This window comes from Tetrao urogallus, assembly GCF_951394365.1.
Source record: "Tetrao urogallus genome assembly, chromosome: 1".
Classification (NCBI taxonomy): domain Eukaryota; kingdom Metazoa; phylum Chordata; class Aves; order Galliformes; family Phasianidae; genus Tetrao; species Tetrao urogallus.
The window spans coordinates 153346167-153368836 of NC_136813.1; the positions used below are offsets into that span (position 1 = coordinate 153346167).

Here is a 22670-nt window from a genome sequence, read left to right on the forward strand (position 1 = left end):
ATTTGACTGAACAGTCCATTGTATTTCTGTTTGAATAGTCTATTTATCACTGGCATTCAATTTTTTTTTTTTTTTAAAGGAGGCAAACAAAAATAAATTGTTTTTTCTACGTCAACTTCTTTTAGTTACTGAAGAGTACTGTGAATTGCTGATCTCCTAATGCTTTGGCTGGATTGGCAGCCAGTCTAGTCCAGTCGGGCTTGCCTAACGGTATGAGAAATAGAAAATACAATTAGCATAGTCAAAGCCAGGGATAATCTAGGAGGTATTCACAATAATGAATAGAGTTGGGTGACAGGTTGCTTTAGCTGGGAGTTTCTGATACCCAGCCTTGTAACAATGTGTGTGGGCTAGTAAATATTCAGCAGAAGTTTAACAGGGTATTTTAAGGAGATTTACAGTCAGCTCAGTCATGTATCACCACACTGACATGCAGTCTTTGCTTTTGCATATCATACGAGAAACTTAATGTCAGCTTATATGGCAATCATATATATATAAGTCTGTGCATACTGAGATGTCTATGATGAAAATAGCTTGCCTAGTCTCCTGGGAGCATAATACACAGCAGTCTACTTTCCAAACAACACTATACTGAATTCTAATACTGAAAAAAAAAACAACAAAAAGTAGATTTTTTTCTTTTTAATCATTAAAAGTGGCTCAAAGCAAGTAGATGACTGCTTATACAGTCTGAGATATCTGGGGATCTCTACCAAGAGTGAAGGCAACATACTTTAATCTTTTAATACACATTTTGTCTTTTCAAGGAGATCCAACATTTTAGTGCAAGCTTTACACTGTCACTAAATTGGTCTCACTGTATCTTACAATCACTGTGGTATTTCAGCATTTTTGTTCAGTTACTTCTCTTTTTTTTGCCCTCATACGATAAAAAAAAAAAAGTAGAAATCGGATGTGCTTGTTCAGACTTAATAAAAAATATAAAGTCACTTACTGTAGCAACAAGATTCACAGTTTTACATTCATTTTCATCTAGGGCAACAAAGCATACAGTGAAGAGTTACAAAGTCAGACGGACGATTGACAAGCTACTCTAACACTGCTTTGGAAGTCACCTTATCTGCCAAATCCACTTTTACACTCTCTATCAGCTCACACTAACATCTGCATTTGCTTCTTATCATCACAGCTTTTAGACTATGGCTTAACTGCATAACCAAAATGCACAGTCCTGTCAGCAGATGACTTCACATTATATAACGGGCTTTGGAGCAGCAAACTGGAAAAACTCAAGCGTGATATGTTCAAGAGCTGTCAAATTTTTCTTTCATACACAGGCAAAGCAATCAGTGATCCCTTCTCACTCCTGATGAATTGTGGATAATGATGGCTTAGTCAGTGCCTACATTGCACTCACAGGTGGTATTTTGACTGCTTTCACGTAAACTTACTTGTGTGCCAAGAGCAGGACAGCCAAGGCATCAAGGATTCCCAGCTGGATCTGCTGTATATGCTGAAACCACAGAACTACAGCTAAACACTGCTACCGATCCCTAAACGAACCAGTTTACTGCCAGTTTGGATGTGTTTATACTAGCTGCAGTCACATTTCATTACAGCACAGATACAATCTTAGGGTGAAATAGCTGGGCAATGTTACCAATGACATTTAAACATTAACATGAAGGTGTTAGTATTTGACAGTAACTCTTTACAGTACTTGCATACAGGAGGAACCACAGTAATTTCCTAGGCTGAATAGTATGACCTAATTTCCTCATTTTTATTATGTAGCACTGACATTATTTGCATCACATGAAATAAAAAAAAAAAACAAACACCACTTTGCTAATGCTGTCCCTTACTATTTCTTATATTTTCTGTTCACAGCAAATAGAACATCCAGTGAACATTAGAAAAAGCTCCATTAGGTTGACTGAAACCAGACTCCAAATGGAAAACTATCAGCGTGGAGACTGTAATACTCATACTCCTTAAATTTCAAAACGTAGCACTAAGATCAATGAAAAATAAAGTGTCATCTTACCTTAGGATCTTGTTTTCTGCACGCTGATGTGAAACCTGTGACACATAATCAGAACACTTTCCCGTTTTTCCTCATTTCTGCTCAAGTATACACTGTTTTAAATGGACACTTTCTGAGCATCTTCTTAGAAACAGTTAATAAAATCAGACAATTCAAAGGCTAAGACAGATAAGAAGTGAAACATTTATCATAAAGAGTAAAAATTACCTTTAGCAGGGTTTACTTTTATTCCTGATCTATACAGCATCTCCTCATTCTGCCAGTCCCCATTTCTGACAACAGTCTTGAGTCCATAGAAAACAATCAATGCAGCAGTGGAACAAAAAACCAAGTTCTTCAGAAAGCGTTTTTGGGTTTTGACATAAAGGGCTCTGACACCTACTGTAACGAGCAGGCAGAAGCCCATACTAGGAACATACAGCACACGCTCTGCTATTACAAAGCCAACATAGAAAAATAGGTTTGTGGCAGGAATAAAGGGCACTATTAACAAAGACAGAGACAGAATGACAATGTTCTCAGTTGAAGGAAGCTGTAGTTTCAGGATTTCATGCTTTTTTATGCCATTCTCTTCCTTTGATGCAAAACTTGACTTCCCCTCCAGTGTCTTATATTCCATTTCAGAGTGACAGCTATGCCCATTAGCATTCTGCTTGCCATTCATTACACTTTTCCCATTGCATTCTCTTTCATTGCTGGAGCCCTTCAAGCTGAAGTAGGCGAGGAGGAAAAGTCCAGCATAGAAGGCCACAGTGTGTAGATTTCTCCAGTCGCTGACTGCCTTCAGAAGAGGCACAGCATCCATTGACCAGTCAAAGCTGAGGGTGTCTGGGCAGAACAACAGCCAGAGGTTCTTTGTTGGTAAGTAAAGGAAGGTCAGCATTCGTGTGAGAAAACTGTCTGAATCAGCTGCTGGATTGTCAGAGTTGGAAAAACTTGGGGGCTTGTTGCCCATCCAGTATAAGCGGATACCCAGCAGTGCAGTCCCCCAGGAGGTCAATAAACCAATGCTGAAGAAAAGGTTCAAATTCTTCCTCTGAAAGGAAAAAAATAAGCAATCATAAGTCTAAATTAGCACGAGGTATTTAATTCACAAACAAAAGGAATCCAGAAATATCTCATACAACTATTTTTGGTAATGAAAACCAAGCACTGCGGGTCTGTCTCATGTGTTTGGTTCACAGAATGCTGGAGTGAACCGTACACTGCTGACCATCAACTAAAAGAACAGGTTCGTTCCTGTAAGCCCCCTGAAGCTTGTCAGAGAATCAAGTCTTGAGATCTTAGAGCTGTCAGTCCATGCTTATCACTTATCCCAAGAAGCCGTATAACGATTTGAAGAATATGTAAGTTAGAGGAATTTATGGAACATTACATTGGTCTTCATATAACCTCCCAAATCCCTTATTCGCTTCTGGCAGTGGCTGAACCAACAGTTTACCTCAACAAAATTTAAAGTTACAGGACTGCTCCATTTTTCCTAACAGACACATTTCCTAAAGTAATACTTACGGAATTTCACCTAACAACCAAATAAACATTCCAACCAGCCAAGAAAAGAAAACAGACAGTTTCCACGTTTAGGTCTTCCAGTTCCAGTTAATTACAATGTTCATTTGGAGCCGTCAGATGTGCCTATTACTGAAAGCTCCATTTCATTCTGCATCTCGCAGCCAAACGTTGTTTTTTTTTCTTCAAGAGCACCATATTAAATCACAGCTTTAAAAATCTTTCACATCTTTATACTCATCTAAATAAAAATTTGTGAAGCATTCAGATGCCTCCACCTACTCATGTCATCATACCAGCAACCATAAGCTGCCACTTATTTATGGAATAACTGAACATTTGCCAGCTGAAGCTGCTTGTTGGGTTCTCCCCCTCCCCATTAGAAAGTACTTATTCATACACTTGCAGAAACATACCACTTCTGCCTGAATGAAAATCAGAAGAAGCGAGACTTTCTCACCTATTTCTAGGATTGATGAGCTTAAATTCTGCTTTCAAGTACATGGGCACCCTAAACAAAAGCTGTTTTGCATTACTCTCTTTTTGGCAGAAATATCTGTAAAAGCAAAAATATGAGTAATTTTTATATTTCATTTTCTTAGATGCTCTCTGTAAGAACAGAAAAATTATTTGCCAAATAGCTCCAGACACACTGTGAGCACTTTGTTATTATTTCCCCACATTATTACAAAAAAATTAGTTGTTAATCATCTTCCTTTTTATCAGGTCTGGTTTTTTATCCATCTCAAACTACACATTCCTGGTACGGTTATTCACTGAACATTTCTTATGTTTGTTACTGATAAGCAAGACCTCACAGTGGAATTTTTTATCTTATTTCTTTCAAACACCATTTTTCTTCTTCGTGGGGTTACTCTCTCCTTGATATCTTGACATACAGGTGACTGTGCTACTCCATTTTAGGTTTGCTTTTAATAGTTGTCTATCAACAGGTCACCCAAAATGTAGTTATCATAATTTACTTGCTTATTTCACGAAGAAATTTACTCCCATTCACATTTCTGAGAGCTTTTCCTTGTGAATTTAAACTATTTAATGACAGTTAGATTAATTCATTCAGTTTTGAGGAGATATGGAAGAATGCAAAGGAGGCATTAGCAGGGAACAAACAAATACATAATGAGAATGATTTACATATCTATATCAGATCCACTTGAAAAATGTTGCACCTTTTATACATGAAGCAAAGTCTGAGTCCACATATTTACTATATTGATTACATTTTTTTATTAGTTTCTGCATACTTCTATATTTTGAAAGTTCAACACCTTTTTAGTAGTAAACCAATCAAAATCCGTATCTACTCTTCATGATTAATATATTCCTTGGAAAGCCTACTGAAACAGACTACTTTGACTTGTAAGCTACTTAATTCTTTGCAACCCACCTGAGGTACTGTTTTACCCCTACTTGATAGAATTGTCTAAATGACTTCATGTTATAAAGCCATGTAAACTGGTTACCACAAAAAATTCCAGCTAATTTTGTTTTTGGAATAAAAATACAACCATATGAACCCATATTTCATCATTTGCATGTATTCCCTCATAGTAAAAATTTATTTCCTGATTCAACCTGCTCTTCCATTCCCAGTATATTTTGGTACACTAAAATCTTTGCCTTCTCTTCTCTGGCTTCATTATTTTCCAACTTGTTTCCTTCAAACATGCAGATGACAAATTCTCATATGCCAAATGTGACTCTTTTTTGCTCTTTTTATATATCCTTCTGTAGTCTCTACAGAGGAGTACAGGAGACTGCTTAGAAAAAATAATAAGCTGGAAAGTGGAAGATGGGTAGTTTTGTTCATTTGTTTGCTTGTTTAATTAGTAATTCAGAGCAGGTCTTTGCTGGAAGACCATAGCACTAAAAGATTAAGACATCCTGAGTACTTAGCAAGTGAAACTTGATTAATAGACAAGAAGTGAGCTTTCATGGATTGCTTAGACTGCTTTGTTATTTTGCTAATACTTACTTAACAACCAGAGGGAAATCTCCCTTTCCTAAAGTTCTAACAATTGCACTTTTCAACTAAATGCAATGAGAGTTCACATTACAAAGTTCTTCAACAATGCTCACACTGCAGCAGATACACCATGCCTCGTGGTTAACAGAGAAACCTGCTAAAAACTTTCAGATCTTCTTCATACATCATAAACCAGTAACAATGAAAAGTTTGCCTCTTACTCCTAGCCTTAGAATGCAAACAATCTGGACCTCAAAGCTAATCCATCCTCACTGCTACAGTAATTATTTACAGCCTTCCTTTCAAGCTTAAATTTAAGAACTGTAAGGTCTGGATCCTCAGACATTTTGGATCTATAAAGAACACCACATTTCTATACGCAGTATTGTGTTTCATGCTCTAAGAATACTTTTCTTTAAGACTTTACACCAGTGTCAAATGAAATATCTCAGCATATGAACAGTGGAGTTCAGAGGTATTCAAGTAGGTGATTTTCCACTCCAGCATATCTATCTATCATGCCGCAGAATACTACTTAAACCAGAAGAGGACCTCTGGCAAATTCCAGAGCTTAATTATTGGGCTACAGGAGTGGAGTGCAGGCTCCTTAGAGACAAGTGGTCTGCATCCTTCCACAGCAGCTTTTTGACACGTGACTCTTCTCAAAAGCCAGCAGTTGTACATCTTTTTAAAACTAACTACACGTTCACTGCAGCTACCAATAACCTGTGTAACATTGAGCTACCAGTGCAAATTTTTCACGGCTCAGATGACATCTTCTGGATTTAGTTAAAGGAAAAAATAAATGCTAAAATACTTCCCAACACTTAAAAAAAAAAAAAAGAAAAAAGTTTATCACAGATAGAGTTGGCTCCAAAGAGGAATGACAGACTCATTTTTTTCCTCTCTCATCACTTAACCTCATGACTTTTGCAATAATATAGTCAAAGATAATTAGGCTTAGCTCATATTCTGGTTTTACTTTCTTCCAGGCTTTGTACAGGTAACCAGTGAGAGGGGGAAAAACCAATCAAAATATGACGTAGTATCATCAGCTCACCAGTACACTTCCATCTACAAAGAAAGTGCTTTCAAAATGAACTCTGCTTTGATAAGCACTTTCACCAGCAACTCTTCCCCTGCATGCACTTAGTGCAGCCCAGCAGCAGGAAGAGATCCTCGGTAATGCTTGGCAGCAAGGATTTGGATTACTGTACTCATGAGCCCTAATCCAGCCCATCTGCCATATGTTTTGACACCCCCATAAATCCTCTAACCTTCCATAAGTAGTCATTTTCATCTGAGGAAAAAATGAGCACTGATTTAGATCAGATTTAACATTTCTCCTGCCTGCTAACAGTCAAGTACCACCACCGCAATTTTAGTGCTTGTGACTGCAGAAGTCCTTTTCATCTCCCTACCAAAATCCATCTGCATGACCCACCCACATTGTACATTTCCCTTGCATTAAATCCTAATTCCTCACTCCATTATACTGCTCTTAAATAAGGCACTGCAGCAGATTGCTTGATTGGGCAGCCCCTGCCAAAGCTCAGTCATCACCTAAGCAGTATCCAAAGCATTTTCAAAAGACACCGTTCTTTTAACCTCACCTTGTCCACTATACAAACCAGCATTAAATGCAGCATGTGGTCAAACAGGCCAGATATCAAAATCACCACGGCTAACCACACACAATTTGCTATTTATAGAACTTGGGAAATACAGAAAATAAACTGGGTAAGTCATCAGGCATTACTCAAAAAAGAGTCTATTTTCCAACACAGAGCTCCTCGAAAATATGTTGGCTCAAGAACTGGGGCTTCCCAAAGCAGCCAAATCACCAGACTAGGCTGACAGTATCTTGTTCCCTGACAGGATCACAGATGAGCTGAGTCTAAGCTGAACCTGACTGCAAAACCCAGATGGGCCAGGAACGAGGCAGCTTGCTACAGCCCAAGTCTGGCCCCGTACTGAGCTGGCAGCAGCTTTCCCAACTCCCTCTCCAGCTTCCCCACTTGTTCCCACTATTTTTGTTCCTGGCTCATGACCCACCAAACGAGGTCAACTCATTTACATTGGACAGCAACAGCAGCCTGAAGGCCTGTTCTTCCTTGGAGCTGGAGTTCTGCCTATAGCTTTTCCAATGCTGTGACCAATTTAATGCCATTTACTTTGTGTTACGAACCCACATGGTTATTCCTCGGTGAAGAAGTTACTGCATTCATAAAGCAGCAGAAGAGTATGTGTACATATTTTTACTGTAATTAGCAAGTAGCACAATTTGAGCAGTCTTTATTAGTGTTGACTTGCATTATTAAAATTAAAATTGAGTAACAAATAGTGGCATTTAAAATTTACGGTCTTCCTCTAAAATCTGTAATATGAATCTTTAAAAACAGAATGAACTCCCAGTCTCTCAGCTGAAAAAGTAATTGCTGGAACTACCCTGAAAATGATAAATTCTGTTAAGAGTAACAACTGGATGAATGACCAAACATAATACAAGAGCAGAAGGGACAACATTTCCCTTGATAATCTGGGAGCACGAGCCATGCAAAAAAGAAGGCTCTCTGAAGGTAAGTCTGCTCAGCGTGACAACTGTGTAGCTACAGCCATCTACTCACCTTCTTAAACACAGGAGGTGAGGAGTCCTCTGAGACTAAGACACTACACTTGAATGGCCAGACTACCCAGGAGTACTGCCCAGCCCTGCAGTTATTAGGATACAGTTAGATATGTTGTCTAACAGCAGTAGCTGTATTTCATCCTTAGAAGAACAGATAAATGTTCATAAAAAGAATGCTGTACAAAAGGCAAGGGCAACTCTGCACAAAATTGCACCCATATGTGATGTGAAGCAAGTGTCGGGCTCTTCTGAGAAACATCTGAGATTACAGCAGATCACAAGCAGCTCCCTTAAACCACTGCTTAAAAGGCAAACACTGTACTGGCACTACCAATGAAATCACACCCTGCTACACACGTGCTTCAAGTAATGTTTCCACTCTTCTCAGTACAAGGAATTCCTAGAACTGTCTGCTTCCAGCACATAACTATTAGAAATAAATGGAAGAAACAGAGAGAAAGAGGTCAGAGGAGGAGAATGAGACTGATTAGTGATCTAGAAAAACGTGTCCCATGAGGAAAGAATGAAGAACATAAGCTGTTTATGCACGACAGCTGCCTGCCAGTACAGAAATGAATACTGAAAATAGGAAAGGAATAATCTGTTTTCTACATCTTTGTCCAATGGATAAAAATAATAAGCTTCAGTTCAAGAAAGGAAGATCTCGGTTAGCTAGCAGGAGATACTTCCTGCTACTAAGTATAGGGATGCGCTGCAAAAACCTGCCATGGAGGTTGGTTCTACAGCTCTATGCTGTCTTTAAGAATAGAGTAAATTTGTGGGAAAGAAAAAGTAATGTCCCCATTAACCCAATCATGCTCCAGTCATTTCTGCACTAAACACCAAAGCTTCCTGCAATCCTAATTTGTTTCAGGGTTTGCATGACTTCAGCCAAAATGTTAGTTCAGATGATCCTCACATTTTGTTCCCTTAGTCATATCAGCATTTTTGAACACTTCTAAAATCCAGCCAAATCTAACATGTTCTTTTAAAGCAAAAAGAATCATATATAATAATAATTTGCAATCCATCAGTTTCAGGATGGTCTCTGTCATTATGACATCCTGTCTTCCTACACTAAAACATCTGTAACATTCAAAGTTTCACAAAAAAAAAAAAAAAAAGTACAAAGTTAATAAAAACGTATCTGGAAGAGTCAATTCTTATTTTTAACATGTCCACTATCATGTAAAATCTATATTTTCTCTTACTATATTCTATCTATTGCTCTCATTATCTTCAACATAAGCATCCCTCTACTCCAAGATAAATGCATACATGTTGAAGGGAAAACATAAAAATAAAAGACACAAAAAGGCAGATATTTTGTGTTGAGAGTTTTAGTATGACATCAATGTAAATGTTTGTTTCTGTTTACTATAAAAATAATAAAAATTCAAGCTTTCTGGTTGATAAAATAGTGCCATTGCTACCAGCAATTTACACCATGTAATGGCTACATACCAAACCAATCAAGTGAGAACATTAACAGCAATACTGACTCCAAAGTTGGCATGATGTTATAGTTTCTTGATGACATAGGAGCATAAAAAGGAAAAAAAAGTTAAGTAAATAATCCAAGCCAAGCTCTGCAAAATGCTAACACCATACATAACAAAATGGGATACATGACTTGAGATTTTTTACATACTTTTTATAATATGCCACAAGACCCAAATAATACACATAATCACAGGACACAACAGGACTTGCGTTTGTCTTTGCACTGCTTTTTTTGCACAGCAATTCATGTAAGTTGAAAAGGACCTGAGGGAAAACTTACCCCTGAAGCACTGACTGAAGGAGCTTGAGGATTTCAGGGAAGAGTGACCAGGCTCAGGCTTGGGGTTACACCTGAGCAACCTTGTGAGCAGCGGCCCAGGAAGAGAGGGAAGATCCTGCTGGGAAGGCAAAGCCTGCATGTGTTGTACAACCAGGCTGTCGTCTCAGAAAGGAAATGAGTTCCCAAGGCTGAAACCCACAGTGCCACTTGTATTTCCCTCATGGTAACATGTAAGTCTGATCTGGCAATGCTTCTGAAATAGTCACCTTGTGCATAGTGTCGACAAATACCGAGAAGCTACTAACGCTCTGATCACTTGAACGGATGGGTATGTATTCTTTTCTGCTAAGGGAAGTTTGCTGTGTACAATATGTAGACATGCTTAAGGAAAAAGAGGCAAAGTATAAAATAACTCTTAGAGCACACGTGCAATCATTCCTCCAAACACACTCCAAAAATTATTGTGGCACATTTCAGGTTTCCTACACTAATAAGATGGTAATAAAGGAAATTTGAAGCTTAAGAGTTTGCTTAAGATTCAGTAGAAGAAAAACAAATACTGTAAATGTGTAAATAGACAGATACTGACTAATGCAAATGAAAATTGATTTCATGAGTAAAAATGTCATTTATTCTCAAATTAAGCCTGTGGCAATGACTAATCAGCTCTATTAATCCAGTAGGAGAGAGTCATCAGTAACAAATTTCTGTACATGGGATAAACGTCAAGCTGTTTCCAGTTTTGATAGAACAACATAGCCAGGTGTCACAGAAATCCATCATCTAGAAGGGCACAGAATGAAAGAAATCAGCTCCTATAGTGAAAAACCACCCAAATCTTACGTGTTGGGGCTTTTTTTGCTTGTTTGTTTTCTCACTAAGTCAAGAAAGTAGGTATTTTGTATAATTGCATCTTTACAGTATAGGGAAAGAACAAGTAGCAAAGCTATCTTGAATCTTCTTCCTAACAAAGAAAATATATTAAAAACTGTAATTGTAGTAAAGGTTAAACACAGATAAATTGATAACTAAAATTCCTGATGATATGCAAAACTTACTCATCAGCTCAGAAGGCACTTTATATTATTAAGGAAGATTCATTTAAGACCCTCCAAAAAAAATCACTTTTAAAAAACATATATTAAAAGCTGATTTTGGCAAATATATTTTCAAATCTACTGATTCAGCGAGATAGGAAAAAATAAAGGTAATTGTTTAGTTACTCAGAACACATTTGTGTGAAAAACTCCGTACTAGGCTAACATGATCTGGATGCAATCTGTTCATTCTATGCTACAATAACATCACATTTGAAGCAGTGGGAACCACAAAGAATTGGAGAAGTAATGTACCAATGGCCCTGAGTCTCAGAAAGTCTTCTGAAAAAGCTTCAAAAAAGGCTTACATACTTTGGAGATTCAAAGTCACTTCTTGAAAGACAACTCTGAAGGAATACTAACAGCCTCTGTAAGACCTGACCAATAATACTGAGATCTTAGAGAAGCAAGACGGGGGGGGAGAATTAGCATTTTAATAACAATTTCATTTTCTCCTCTTTTTCCATTAGATCAAGCTAGCTTCTTATAGAATCAGTTATGCTTGAAGACTAATTTAAAGAGAGGTTTTGCCATGTTCTGTTAATTTCTAGGGTAGTTTTTTATACTCCTTCCCTATAGAATACACCAAATAGAAACGGGAATGAAAACCTATTAGAAAACAAATAGAACAAATTAAACATTTTTTCAGCAAATAGTACTGATACATAATTTCAGCAAATAGTGTCTAGATACATAAATAATGACCATCCAACGATTCTAGCAAGTACCACTGCAACAATATCACAGGAATAGAAATATACAAACACATATAAGAATATTTACCCAATAATAAAAACCACAAAAACTTAACACAAAGCTGGGAATTGTGTTTGGGAAGACTCAAATGGAATATCCTCTACCTTGTTTCCCTACACATGAAATACAAAGATCATCTTTTGTGTGTGTGTTATTTTTTCCTACTTTTATTTTAAATATCTTCTCAAAGGATATTAAGTCCAGCCCTTTTATAATCATGAACTGTATTATTAGGGTTTGATCTAGAGATAGAGTAAAAAGTAAAGCAATTACTGACCTCAGTAATGCAAAATCGTATCCTTAATAATCCATATAAAAAGAGAGCTATAAAAAACGGTGAACTAGAATATGGATGACAAAGCTTAATTCATGTCATGGGACTGAAATTGGCATGGTGACTCATTATGGTCCATTAAGCTAAGATGAAGAAATGAGGCAGCGAGCAACCTTCTGTGAACCAACACCAAAATACTTCTCAACCAAACTATTAGGGGGTGAAGTACATGAAAGAGGTCAATCGTTGGTACTGTAAGAGGTATGCTAAAGCCCCTTAACCAATTATATTAAACTTACATGAATGTCTGATTTTTAGTAAGTATGATCTTTAATACTTCCCACTAGGCAGTGATCGGTGGTCAGATCAGCCAGGCTCTAAAACATTCCAGGTTCTATGACGGAAATGAAAGTATACAAACACTCCTTTTGAAGAACATAAGAAAATTAATTTTATAATATATTCAGTACTCTATCAAAACTTTTGTTTTAAATAAGTGTCTCCACTTTCTGGGCCAAACAAAGAGGAAGAAATAAAAATGGTGCAAATGTAATTGATTTTGCCTGCATATATTCATTCATATTCACACACATACATACATCCTTCTCTATTAATTCTTGGTTTGTAGGCCTCATGCATTGCAGACGTGTTTCAGGCATCAAGGAAGTTGACAGCAACAGTCTTTCCTGTGTGGCTCCAGCACAAACAGCCAGCAACTCTGAAACTCATTCCAGTGTCATTAATGAGTGAAGTTTGGAAGTGTAGCACTTCAGAATCATAAAGAGATGATTTATAATGAGACCACTCAGTGGGAAGGCTGAAGTACAGCAGTTCTTTTTCCAAGTTATCAGAATAGAAAGCTATTTAATGAGTGTGGGATTTCTTTGAGAATGCAAAAAAAGAAGGCAGGATTTGGAAGAGGATGTATTATATTATGCAGATACCCACATCACTGGATGCTTCTGCTACAGTAAAACCAGCAAAATAAAAATCCTCAGAGTCGTTCCTATTTTGAGCCTTTGGCTTCTTTCTAATAAGCACTCTTAAATATAAAACACAGATCTGTAGAGATTAGCAGATCAACATAAGTCAGTATAAAAAATATTAGCAAGGTTTTGTGAACTGAACTCGGTTGCCTAAGGCCCCCTGTGAGGCACAGAGCGTGCTGCTGACCCAAACTAAACGGCACACTCACCTGAGTCCTCTTACTCCAAACCGAGAACAAAGCTAATTCCAGCCCCTGACACTAATTGAAAAAAAAGCCTTCATGCATGAGATGGGCACAGAAAGACCAGACGTGATCAAAACTAATCACCTGGCTTTCAGATTATATTGGTAGATTTGCTAATGAAGGACACGAGTGGGAAGGGGAGGAGAAGACAACAGAGCCGTGTGCCTGACTTCTTAAAATTAAAATGCTGGTATAACTGGACTAACCCTGGTATCATATTTATTTCCTAATTATTAAATTTAGATAGTAATAATTACATGAGCTCAATAAGAACTACTAAACCTTAAGAAAAAACATCTCATTTTACTAAGTGCTTGGGGAAAAAACTTTACATAAAACTTAACATAAAATGCATAGCAACAACAAAACAAAAAGCCCTTGAGCCATCATGGCTTAAGAAGGATGGCATGGCCATGAAGACTTCATTCCCATCTGGCAGTCTTAAGAACATTCACCCATTTTATACAGGCTGTTTGTTTTCAAGGCCAGCACACTGTCTTTGAAGATGTGATGTAAGGAAAGCTCTAAACTTCTGACTATCCTTTGGAATTACGCACATCTTCAGCTTCTTGATAATATTCAGATACTTAAGGTGAACTTCTCCACTTTTATCTGCGTGCTTTATCTGGGTTTCCAACAATCCACTCACAGATCTACCATCAGCTCATCATTCTCCTCTCAAAAGTGCCTTAAGACTCCCTCTAAAACATATTCCATTTCTCCCTCATGGATGGAATAGTTATCCTCATACCTGACATTAGATCAAGATGCTGCTTCTCTGATGAGTTCTGACACTGACATGCTGGATTATATTAAGCAGATTACTTAAAAACCTTTTGTTTCCTTTTGCTCTAATTTTTCCCTACTGCCTCTAAATTCAGATGTCATACTTGTAAAAGCAGTAAGAATTTACAATGATGTTTTCTCTCGTTGCTCAAGGAGGCTCTGCTCCCTTGTGTCTATTATACAAATAATAAGTACTACAGACAGTAGTGACCTCTTTTACTGTGTGATCTGGTAACGTGGTTCTGCTGCAATACATTTTACCAAATGAATTATATGCCTCAACTACTTTTACTATTTGCTTCAGCCACTTATTACACTGAAATGCTACAGTGCCTTTGGAAATGCTGAGGTCCACCTTCACGTCTAGAGTCTTGTAAAATTTAACATGATCCAACATTACATTCTGGGAAGCTCAAGTATAGTAAGTATCATCTGCTACTTATTATTCCAGAACTGTATGATTTAAATATTCAGCTAGACAGATATACAGCAAGTCCAGCTAAACTGGGCTTGTAGCCTTTAGCTAACAATTTTGACCGCTACTCTTATATGAAAGAATTTATTTGAAAGAATTAATCAGCTTTGAGCCATCATCAGTTACCTTGCATGCCAGAATCTCACTAAGAATAGAGACAGAAGACTTATTGTTCTTACATGAGTGAAGAAAGGTATGAAGGGAGATAGCATCTTCTATTAGAGAAAGCAGCATGACTAGGAAAACATACAGACTATAATTGGAAAAATGAGCCAAAGAGGAACAACTGACCTAATAAAAAGATACTACCTCTCCCCATAAAATTTGTTATATATTTTTACCACCACAATTATACTAGTGCTGCTTTCTATTAAGGAATAAAAAAGTCTAAAGAAGTCAAGGGAATTTTAGCTATAGAAGGATGTCTCTCCATTGTTGCATACTTTTCAGCTAAAATGTGCTAAGCAGAAATGAAGCTTTTAGTGCAATACAGTAATAATTTGCTCTTATACCATAATGATGAACAACATAATCCTGGAATCTTCTTTCCATTAAAATAAATTAAGGAAAAACGATTATTATCTTTTTTTTTTTTTTTTTTTTTTGCTTTAATGGGTGGAAGAAAGGCATGGATGCAAATCTCACGAGTTATAGAAATCAGTAATTTAAAAGAGAAGCAAAAATCAGAAACCAAGAGAAGCAATGTACAGGGACAAAGACTTACAAGAGAACAATACTGAGTTAAAATAAGAAGAAACTGAAGTTTTTACCCCTTCCTTTCTCAGAGAAATTCGGGGGGGGGGGAAGAGATTTTTAAAAAAGACTAAAAAAAAGAAAAAAAAGAAAAAAAGGAAGGTATTGGAGCTGAAGGGGGTACGTAGTTGTTAGCTGTGGAAATATCCAAAGTAAATCACAAAGTAAAGGTACAGAGATGGAAATAAATATGAACGTGAGAATAAAACCAGAAAGAAGGTTTGGGAACCTCTTCTATGACCTCTCTTCCTTCTGTTTTTTCTATTCTCCTTATTGTTGAACTTAAAAATATCTGCTAAAAGAGTGATTGCCAGCAATTCCAATTTGGTTAAATCTCAGATTTTTTAAATGGACCCAAATCCTGCCCATCTCGGATGGGTACAACATAAATAGCCACAGCTTTTAATATGATGAGATCATCCTATTGCCAGCTTTACAGCCAGTTCCCCTCCACCTTCTAAACTAGAAACCTCCAGAGAGTCACCAGAAAATTGGTTGCAGAGAAGATTATAGAAGATCTGGGGAGAAAGAAGGAAAAAAAAAAACCAACACTTAAGCAGGTCTACTACAACTTGCAGTAAAGTTCCAAGACTTCCAATCCTTTCATTTACTTATATATACATACATGCCTGCATATAGACATATACATTTATACTTCTCCTTCCGTGGGTAGTGTAGACACAATGCCATGCTGTCATTCTATTGGTTTTTTGTGTGTTTTTCTTTTTCCTCTGATTTCCTAATGAGGACACAACTAATATCCACGTAATGAATTCTGAATTTCCTTTGTTGCACTGAAGTCTGACTCAACAGGAATGACTATGGCGGTCTAACAGGGACATTTTAAGCATTATGCATCCTGAGATGTCACAGAAGGAGATTGACCATGCTCAAGTGATTTTCAAGACAGCAACTAGGCTGCAAAAATTCGGAAGTTGTTAATTATTTACATGCTTCTCAACTTTGCCAATCAATGCAGCAAGCACACTTCTTGACCTTGCTTACGAGAAAAAAATGAGGATAACCTTTAAAGAGTAGCAGGACTCACACATTATGGATTTATCTGGATAACAATATTCATTTCACTGATGAAAAATTTGACTTAAAAGGCTAACATTTCTAAATTGCATAAATGCAAGTTTCATTAAAGTTCCTTCTTGTTTGCACAAGAACACAGAAATCATTAACCAAAGCACAGGCAGAGTCAGAAATGGTAACTGATAGATTTTCGAGGAGTTAGGCTGCTTTCCAGGAAATGCCAAACTCACTTCCTTAGAAACCTTACTCCACGCTCAGGTTCACAAATGGAAGAATAAAACACTTGGACTTTTTCAAAGCATTTTCTTTCATTTTGCTCAGTAACCTTGTAATATTGTTGAAAAATGCCCTCCTTTTCAAGAATAAAGGAGAATTTTGACATTTCCATCTTTATTTTCTAAGACAGATTTCAGACTATGCAACTACTTTCTAAGACTGCACCCTTCTTTCCAAAATTGTTTGACTTTGCACACAGTGCAATAATTGGGTTCCCAGATGACAACAGTGAACACGAGTAAGCCTGACTTGAAACCTTTGTCCTGGAGAAGACCGAAGTTCTCACAGCTCACTGAATAACTAACTCAGCATGCCCCTGTATTCTCACTACTACTTCAGTGCAGACAGCCACCCTAATGTGTTATGACACAAAATGAAGTATTTTTTACTATAGGAGTGGTGAAGCAATGGAAAAGAATGCCCAGAGAGGGAACAGATGCCCCACAGCCAGGCTGGATGTGGCTCTGCGTAACCTGATCTAGCTGTAGGCATCCCCAATCATTGTAGGTGAGTTGGATTAGATGGTCTTTAAAGGTCCCTTCCAACTCAAATGACTATATGATTATATGATTCTGAAATCCCAGAAACAATGAGGGAAAGATAGGTAGGAATCTGGATAGACTTTATAAACACCCTGCATGTGAACTCATGTGTATATGCCACAGCAGCTGCTTAAGGGCTTAAGAACGGTGCCTGGGGACTGTTCAACTGCAAGTGGCAGCTGAACAAAACCCAAAGATCCACCTTTTGGACCTGTGCAAATGCAGTAATTTAAGAGTCCTCTGAGACACCACATCTCTCTTTGGATCTCGGCCCAAGTGCTTGTGTGAAAGGTTGACATACTTTCCATGTGCTACAAGCATAAATGAAGGAGTTTTTCAACCAGCAGCTAAAGTGGGAAGTACGCTCCCTGCAGTCACGCTCCCTCAGACAGAGCTGCTAACAGTTGGGGTTGCCTCACTGTTCTCAACTCCACAGTCAGACTTTGAATCTTATCACAGAAATTAGTAGAACACCAGAAAACCCACTTTGTTTTAACTTTTATTTGCCTTTTGAAATCCCAGATTAAAAAGGTTTACATTCTTAAGCATTGGCCAAAACCATGAGGACTGTGTATATTGGTTTTGTTGGGTTTTGTTTTTTTTTTCCCCATGAAAGCTGAGATTCTCACTGGGACAGATGTTACAAGTGTATAATTCGTTGCTCACAGTTTACAGTACACATATGTTTTGCTAAAGGGCTGTGGCTTGTCAGAAGCACTGGGCTGCCTGGTTGCCTTGCCAGTCAGCCCATACGGGTGCAGGCAGGATGCCCTGAAGGAGGCAGCTCCTCCTCAGACGCAGCACTTAACTGCAAAAAGCCTCAGCCATACTGGGGACTAACGACAAAGCCGTAGGAAGCCAAAAGCCAAGTGGGTGAGAACAGAAGGCTTGAGAAAAGGGAATCAGGCCTCAGAGACAACAGGCAGACTTCTAGAGGCTTACAGGAGACCACAGACATCCATCAAAACAAGGAAAACATCAAAGCCTTGCCAGCAGGCAAGGACAAAACATTCAAACTGAACTATTTGAGTTTACCTCACCCTCAATCCCTTTTTTTTAGGGGAAGAAAGAATATTTTATTTTTATATTTGCTTTCTAAGAAAACAGTAAAAGTTTTAAAGATTCAAAGTCTTCTTGGTGTGTTCTCTTTAAGAAAAAAAGTCTAAACAGGAACAATCCCAAAGCTCCAGATGAGAGCATCACAGAGTTCCAAAAGATGGAGAAGGTGGCTTCTTGAAAGCATTATCAATAACTTATTACACTGAGCCTTGCCTTTGCTTTAAAAAATGTTGCTTGCCTAGATAGAAAAAATATATACATTATATAATAATAGGATGAATTTTCTTTGCATGAATTTTGTTTTCCGAATAGAAAAGATCAACCAACACACGGCAACAGCAAACTCAAAGCCAACTCACAGCAACTCAAAGCCAAAACCTAGCACTTGCCTAAGGTCAAAAGGAGCAAAACTAATCCAGCAGGAAATGTGTCTCCACAATAGGAAGAGCATTCAAAAAGAGAACCCCAGCCAGCTGGGCTTCTTGACTTGGAATGTAAACTCTGATACGGTCCTGGTCCAGCCCACTGCTGGAGCAGGAGAGTGCAGGAAGCAAAACAGCAATGATCATGGCCTTGACTTCCCCAACAGCTTCTATTATTGTTATTTAACTTCCTTTAAGGAATCTGATAATCCTTTTGGCTGTGCAGTTCACAGTTTACACCAAACAAACAATCAACCATAACAGCAAAAACCGGGAAGATTACTTAAGTAAATGCCAATTTATTTACAAATACACTTCAGCATCCCAGAGGATTAGTTCATGAGTGACAACATAGGCAACTTGATGAGGACATAGCTGGAGAGACAGCAGAAGTGTGAATGGATGCATTATGGATGAGCGCAAATAATGCAGGATGCCTGAAGATTGTGCAGGAACAAAGTCATTTCCTGGAAAGGAGCACAGAGGAGAAAAGTGCTTGGCCTTTGTTTTTTAATGCTATATTCAGTTTTACTTTGAACTTATCTAAAACATGTTTTATGCCAATTCACCTGTCCTTCGAGTTCTTATTTCTTAACCCTTAACATAACCAGGCAGCAGTGGACACCTAGGCAGTTACTTCTGACAAAGGAACTAATGCTGTTGGAACAATTGTTGGAGTGTAATTTTTCTCTATTACACCAAAACTGTAATTCATACAGAATTTGCATGTTACAACGTCATTAAAGCTAATCATCTATCCTTCTAGTATTATAGCCTGGAAAAGGTTATTTCTACAGATCAATCAAAGAAAGAAAAGGATATCCCTGGTATCTTAAAATATGAACTTTCAAATTCTGAAAATAAATAAATGAAAATGTCATATGGCTTGCAAAAATTTCATCATTTAACTCACGCAGTCTTTCTCTGACTATACAATTAGGTGATATGGAAAGACTTGCAAATTTAGGGGTATTCTTTAAAGCAAAAACAAACAAACAAACAAACAAAAAACCTATGCAGTTGGAGACATACAGATGTTTATATATGTGCAGAAAAAGAAAAGTAGAAGTTTTGAGATGCTTTATTCCTGAACTTTCAGTTAACAAACACAACACTCCAAACAAGACACTGTAATACAGCAGCATGAGTGTGTTTCAGTGCCATCTAGCTAACACTCAAGGTAACTTGCATCATCATTCAGTGATCTTTTTTCTTGCAAATAATCTTTATTTAAGAAAAAAAAATAATGAATGGAGAACTGGCACATTGTTTTTTGCTTCAGATCCATCAGAATATTGAAGCACAAAGAGTAGGGTTGCTCTTTGTGAAGTATTGAATTTGAAGTATTTATTTGAGGAATGTTAAACACGTAACCCCAAAATCCTTTATGCAGAGACTAAGTTCTTGATCTTGACAGATCCACATGGCTGAGTACTTTACATACTGATCTTTAAAACAGAAACATTTTAGGTGTCATTATGCAACCATTCTCTTCCACAATTTATGCTTTACTTTAATGGAAGACTTGAGATGAAAAAGGAAGAGCAAAGAAGGAAGGATATTTCAGCTTGTTTTAATAAATGGAAAGAGCACTGATTTTTAAAGAAATTTGTAAATACAAGTGAAGAACATATTTAGAGCAGTGGAACACTGTTTTAAGTACTATGAAACTTCTTTTTGCTTTTTCATAGAACGGATTTCCAGATAATAAAAAACATTTGCAGTCCTGACTAAGCCACTGTGACTATGTTAACACCAACTAGAAGTGTGCAAACTCTTTAATCAAAATCATCCAATTTAAAATAATTTGACAGCCTAACACTTCCCACTGCAGCCCAAAATGGAAGGGAGGAAAAATTCTTCCTTTTGTCTCAACAACATGCTTTTATATCCTGTAAAACTAGCATTGAATCAAAATGGCTCTTTTAAAATTTTCTGGCTTAAAAGCATACCATTTAAATCTCTTCAGAATGGACTGGATACCCAGCATATGGCCACTAAGTCGTGCTATCGCAAGTCCCAGAAAAAAATATTTCTGTATATAACCAAAACTTATGAGACTTATTCCTCTACGTAGTTACTGCATTTCGGATTTTAGATTGTGTGTTCATAGCCTCAATATAATAATGAGAAACAAACAAAAAATCACCCCAACTAGGTTACAAAAGTACAGAGCACACAGTTGATGCTAAGCCTAATCTGGTTATGAGGTAAAGCTGAAATAAAGCTACTCTTTATTTCTCCTGTCACGTAATCCTTCACTATTTAATTTACACACACATATATATATATATAGTACCAGCATTCAACTAATTCTCTCTATAAATAACTTTTCATCAATAATTTGTCAGGTTTCTCAAAGGGCATTGCAAAACATTTCAGGAAGGATACTTTGAACAACTAGTAATATCACAAAAAAAATCTTGGATGGGATTACAACCTCATATAGGAACCTGTTCCTGTTGTGTTTGCTCTAGTTGAGCAGAATAAGCAGCTGGAGGCTTGCTTCAGCACACTGTTTTCCCTCCCCCCCTCCCACCTACCTGAGCTGCAGTGTTTCCTCCCCTTTCCAACTAAATTTCGACTTTGATTCAGATTCCCTCCTCTCTCCTTCCCAACACCTTTCACATCTCAGAGTATCAAATTTAGCAGCTGGTTAGGACTCCATTTTGTGTTCCAGTTAGGTTGCATTGAGTAGGAGGAAGGACGGGAGGGGCAGAACAGCAAGGCAAAGACAAAGAAGCTCTACAAAGCAAAGGATGACAGTAAGAAAAAAGGCCTGAAAAACCAGAGCCGGTAACTGCATTGAGGAGGAAGATGAGGTGTTCAGAGAAGTGATGTTTTTGATTGACTATCCCTGTTCAGACTGGAGACAAATTTCAGATGAAAACAGGGAGAACATGTATAGATGAGTATAGCTGACAGAAGCTCATCTGAATGTGCTGCTAAAATAACTACTTCTGTATATTCCAAACCTGCTAGACATAGAGATTCTCCACAGCACATAAAGACTCCATATTTTTTTCATAGATACACACACACACACACGCTGCTCCAAAAGTAATGCCTCCTATTTATTTCCACGGAAACATGGAATATAACAAAGAGTACAGTAACGCTATTCAATAGGGCAAATTCTCAGCTACAAAACAGTATTTTTCAACACAGTCACCACTATTAGCTATGCATTTTCACCAGCAAAGATTAAGAGCTCGCATGCCATACTTGTAAAAATCTGTGACAGCAGAGGTGACCCACTGCTGGTCACATCCACCATTTAGTCTCCATAAATGTTCAGCAAATGTCCATTAATATCAATGGGTGCTATTTTTTTCCACACGGAGGAATTCAGTGACACATCTTTGCTTCATCCGCGCTTGTCAGTAACCACTGTGTCAGACTACCCTCTGCTGCCATCTGTCACATGGCAACAAAATGTAATGGAATATCCATGGGAAGGTTCAACATCCACTGCAATACCACCAACATCCACCTCTGATGCTGTGGGCCAACAGAATAAAATAGAAGGCACGGCTTTTGGAGCAGCCCTTATATGCATACATACTACCATTACATTGGAAAATCTGACAGATTGCATCAACTGTTCTTTAGACAGTTATAAAAGTTTCCAGCTGATAATGAACACCAGCTAACACAAACTGATCTTCTTTTGCACATTACCTTTATACCTTCATTGTTTCATTAACTTTAACTGCTTATGGATAAGCCCCAAAGTTTCCAGCATAGCATAAGGAAGGTTAAAACAGCTTTGGGAAATCCAAGCTTAGCTTTTGGTGTGGATAAATTAATGCAGAATGAAGTGAGCTACTCAGAGATATTTTTGGTTGGCTAATCATCTTTATGTTATCCGAAGTAAGAAACTTCCCCTAAGCCTACACTAGTTTTTGTCTCAACTATAAGTAGGCAGATAAATAAAAAGCATTACTGCATATGTTTAACTGTTGTTTTCAACAGTCTAGCCTTTAAAAACAGCAGCAGATATTAGATGAAAAAATTAGAGCAGTCCCAAACATTCACACCC

The 22670-nt window shown here is 37.6% G+C and overlaps 1 protein-coding gene across 1 annotated transcript in view; it reads right to left on the reverse strand.

The window, feature by feature from the left end:
- Positions 1–22670, reverse strand: part of TMTC2 (transmembrane O-mannosyltransferase targeting cadherins 2) — a gene marked incomplete at both ends in the record, with an annotated part of 231443 nt that overhangs the window by 87752 nt on the left and 121021 nt on the right. Inside the window, one exon of the mRNA XM_079549188.1 lies at positions 2219–3047. Coding sequence (XP_079405314.1) covers positions 2219–3047 — 829 coding nt within the window. The remainder of the gene's footprint in view (positions 1–2218; positions 3048–22670) is intronic.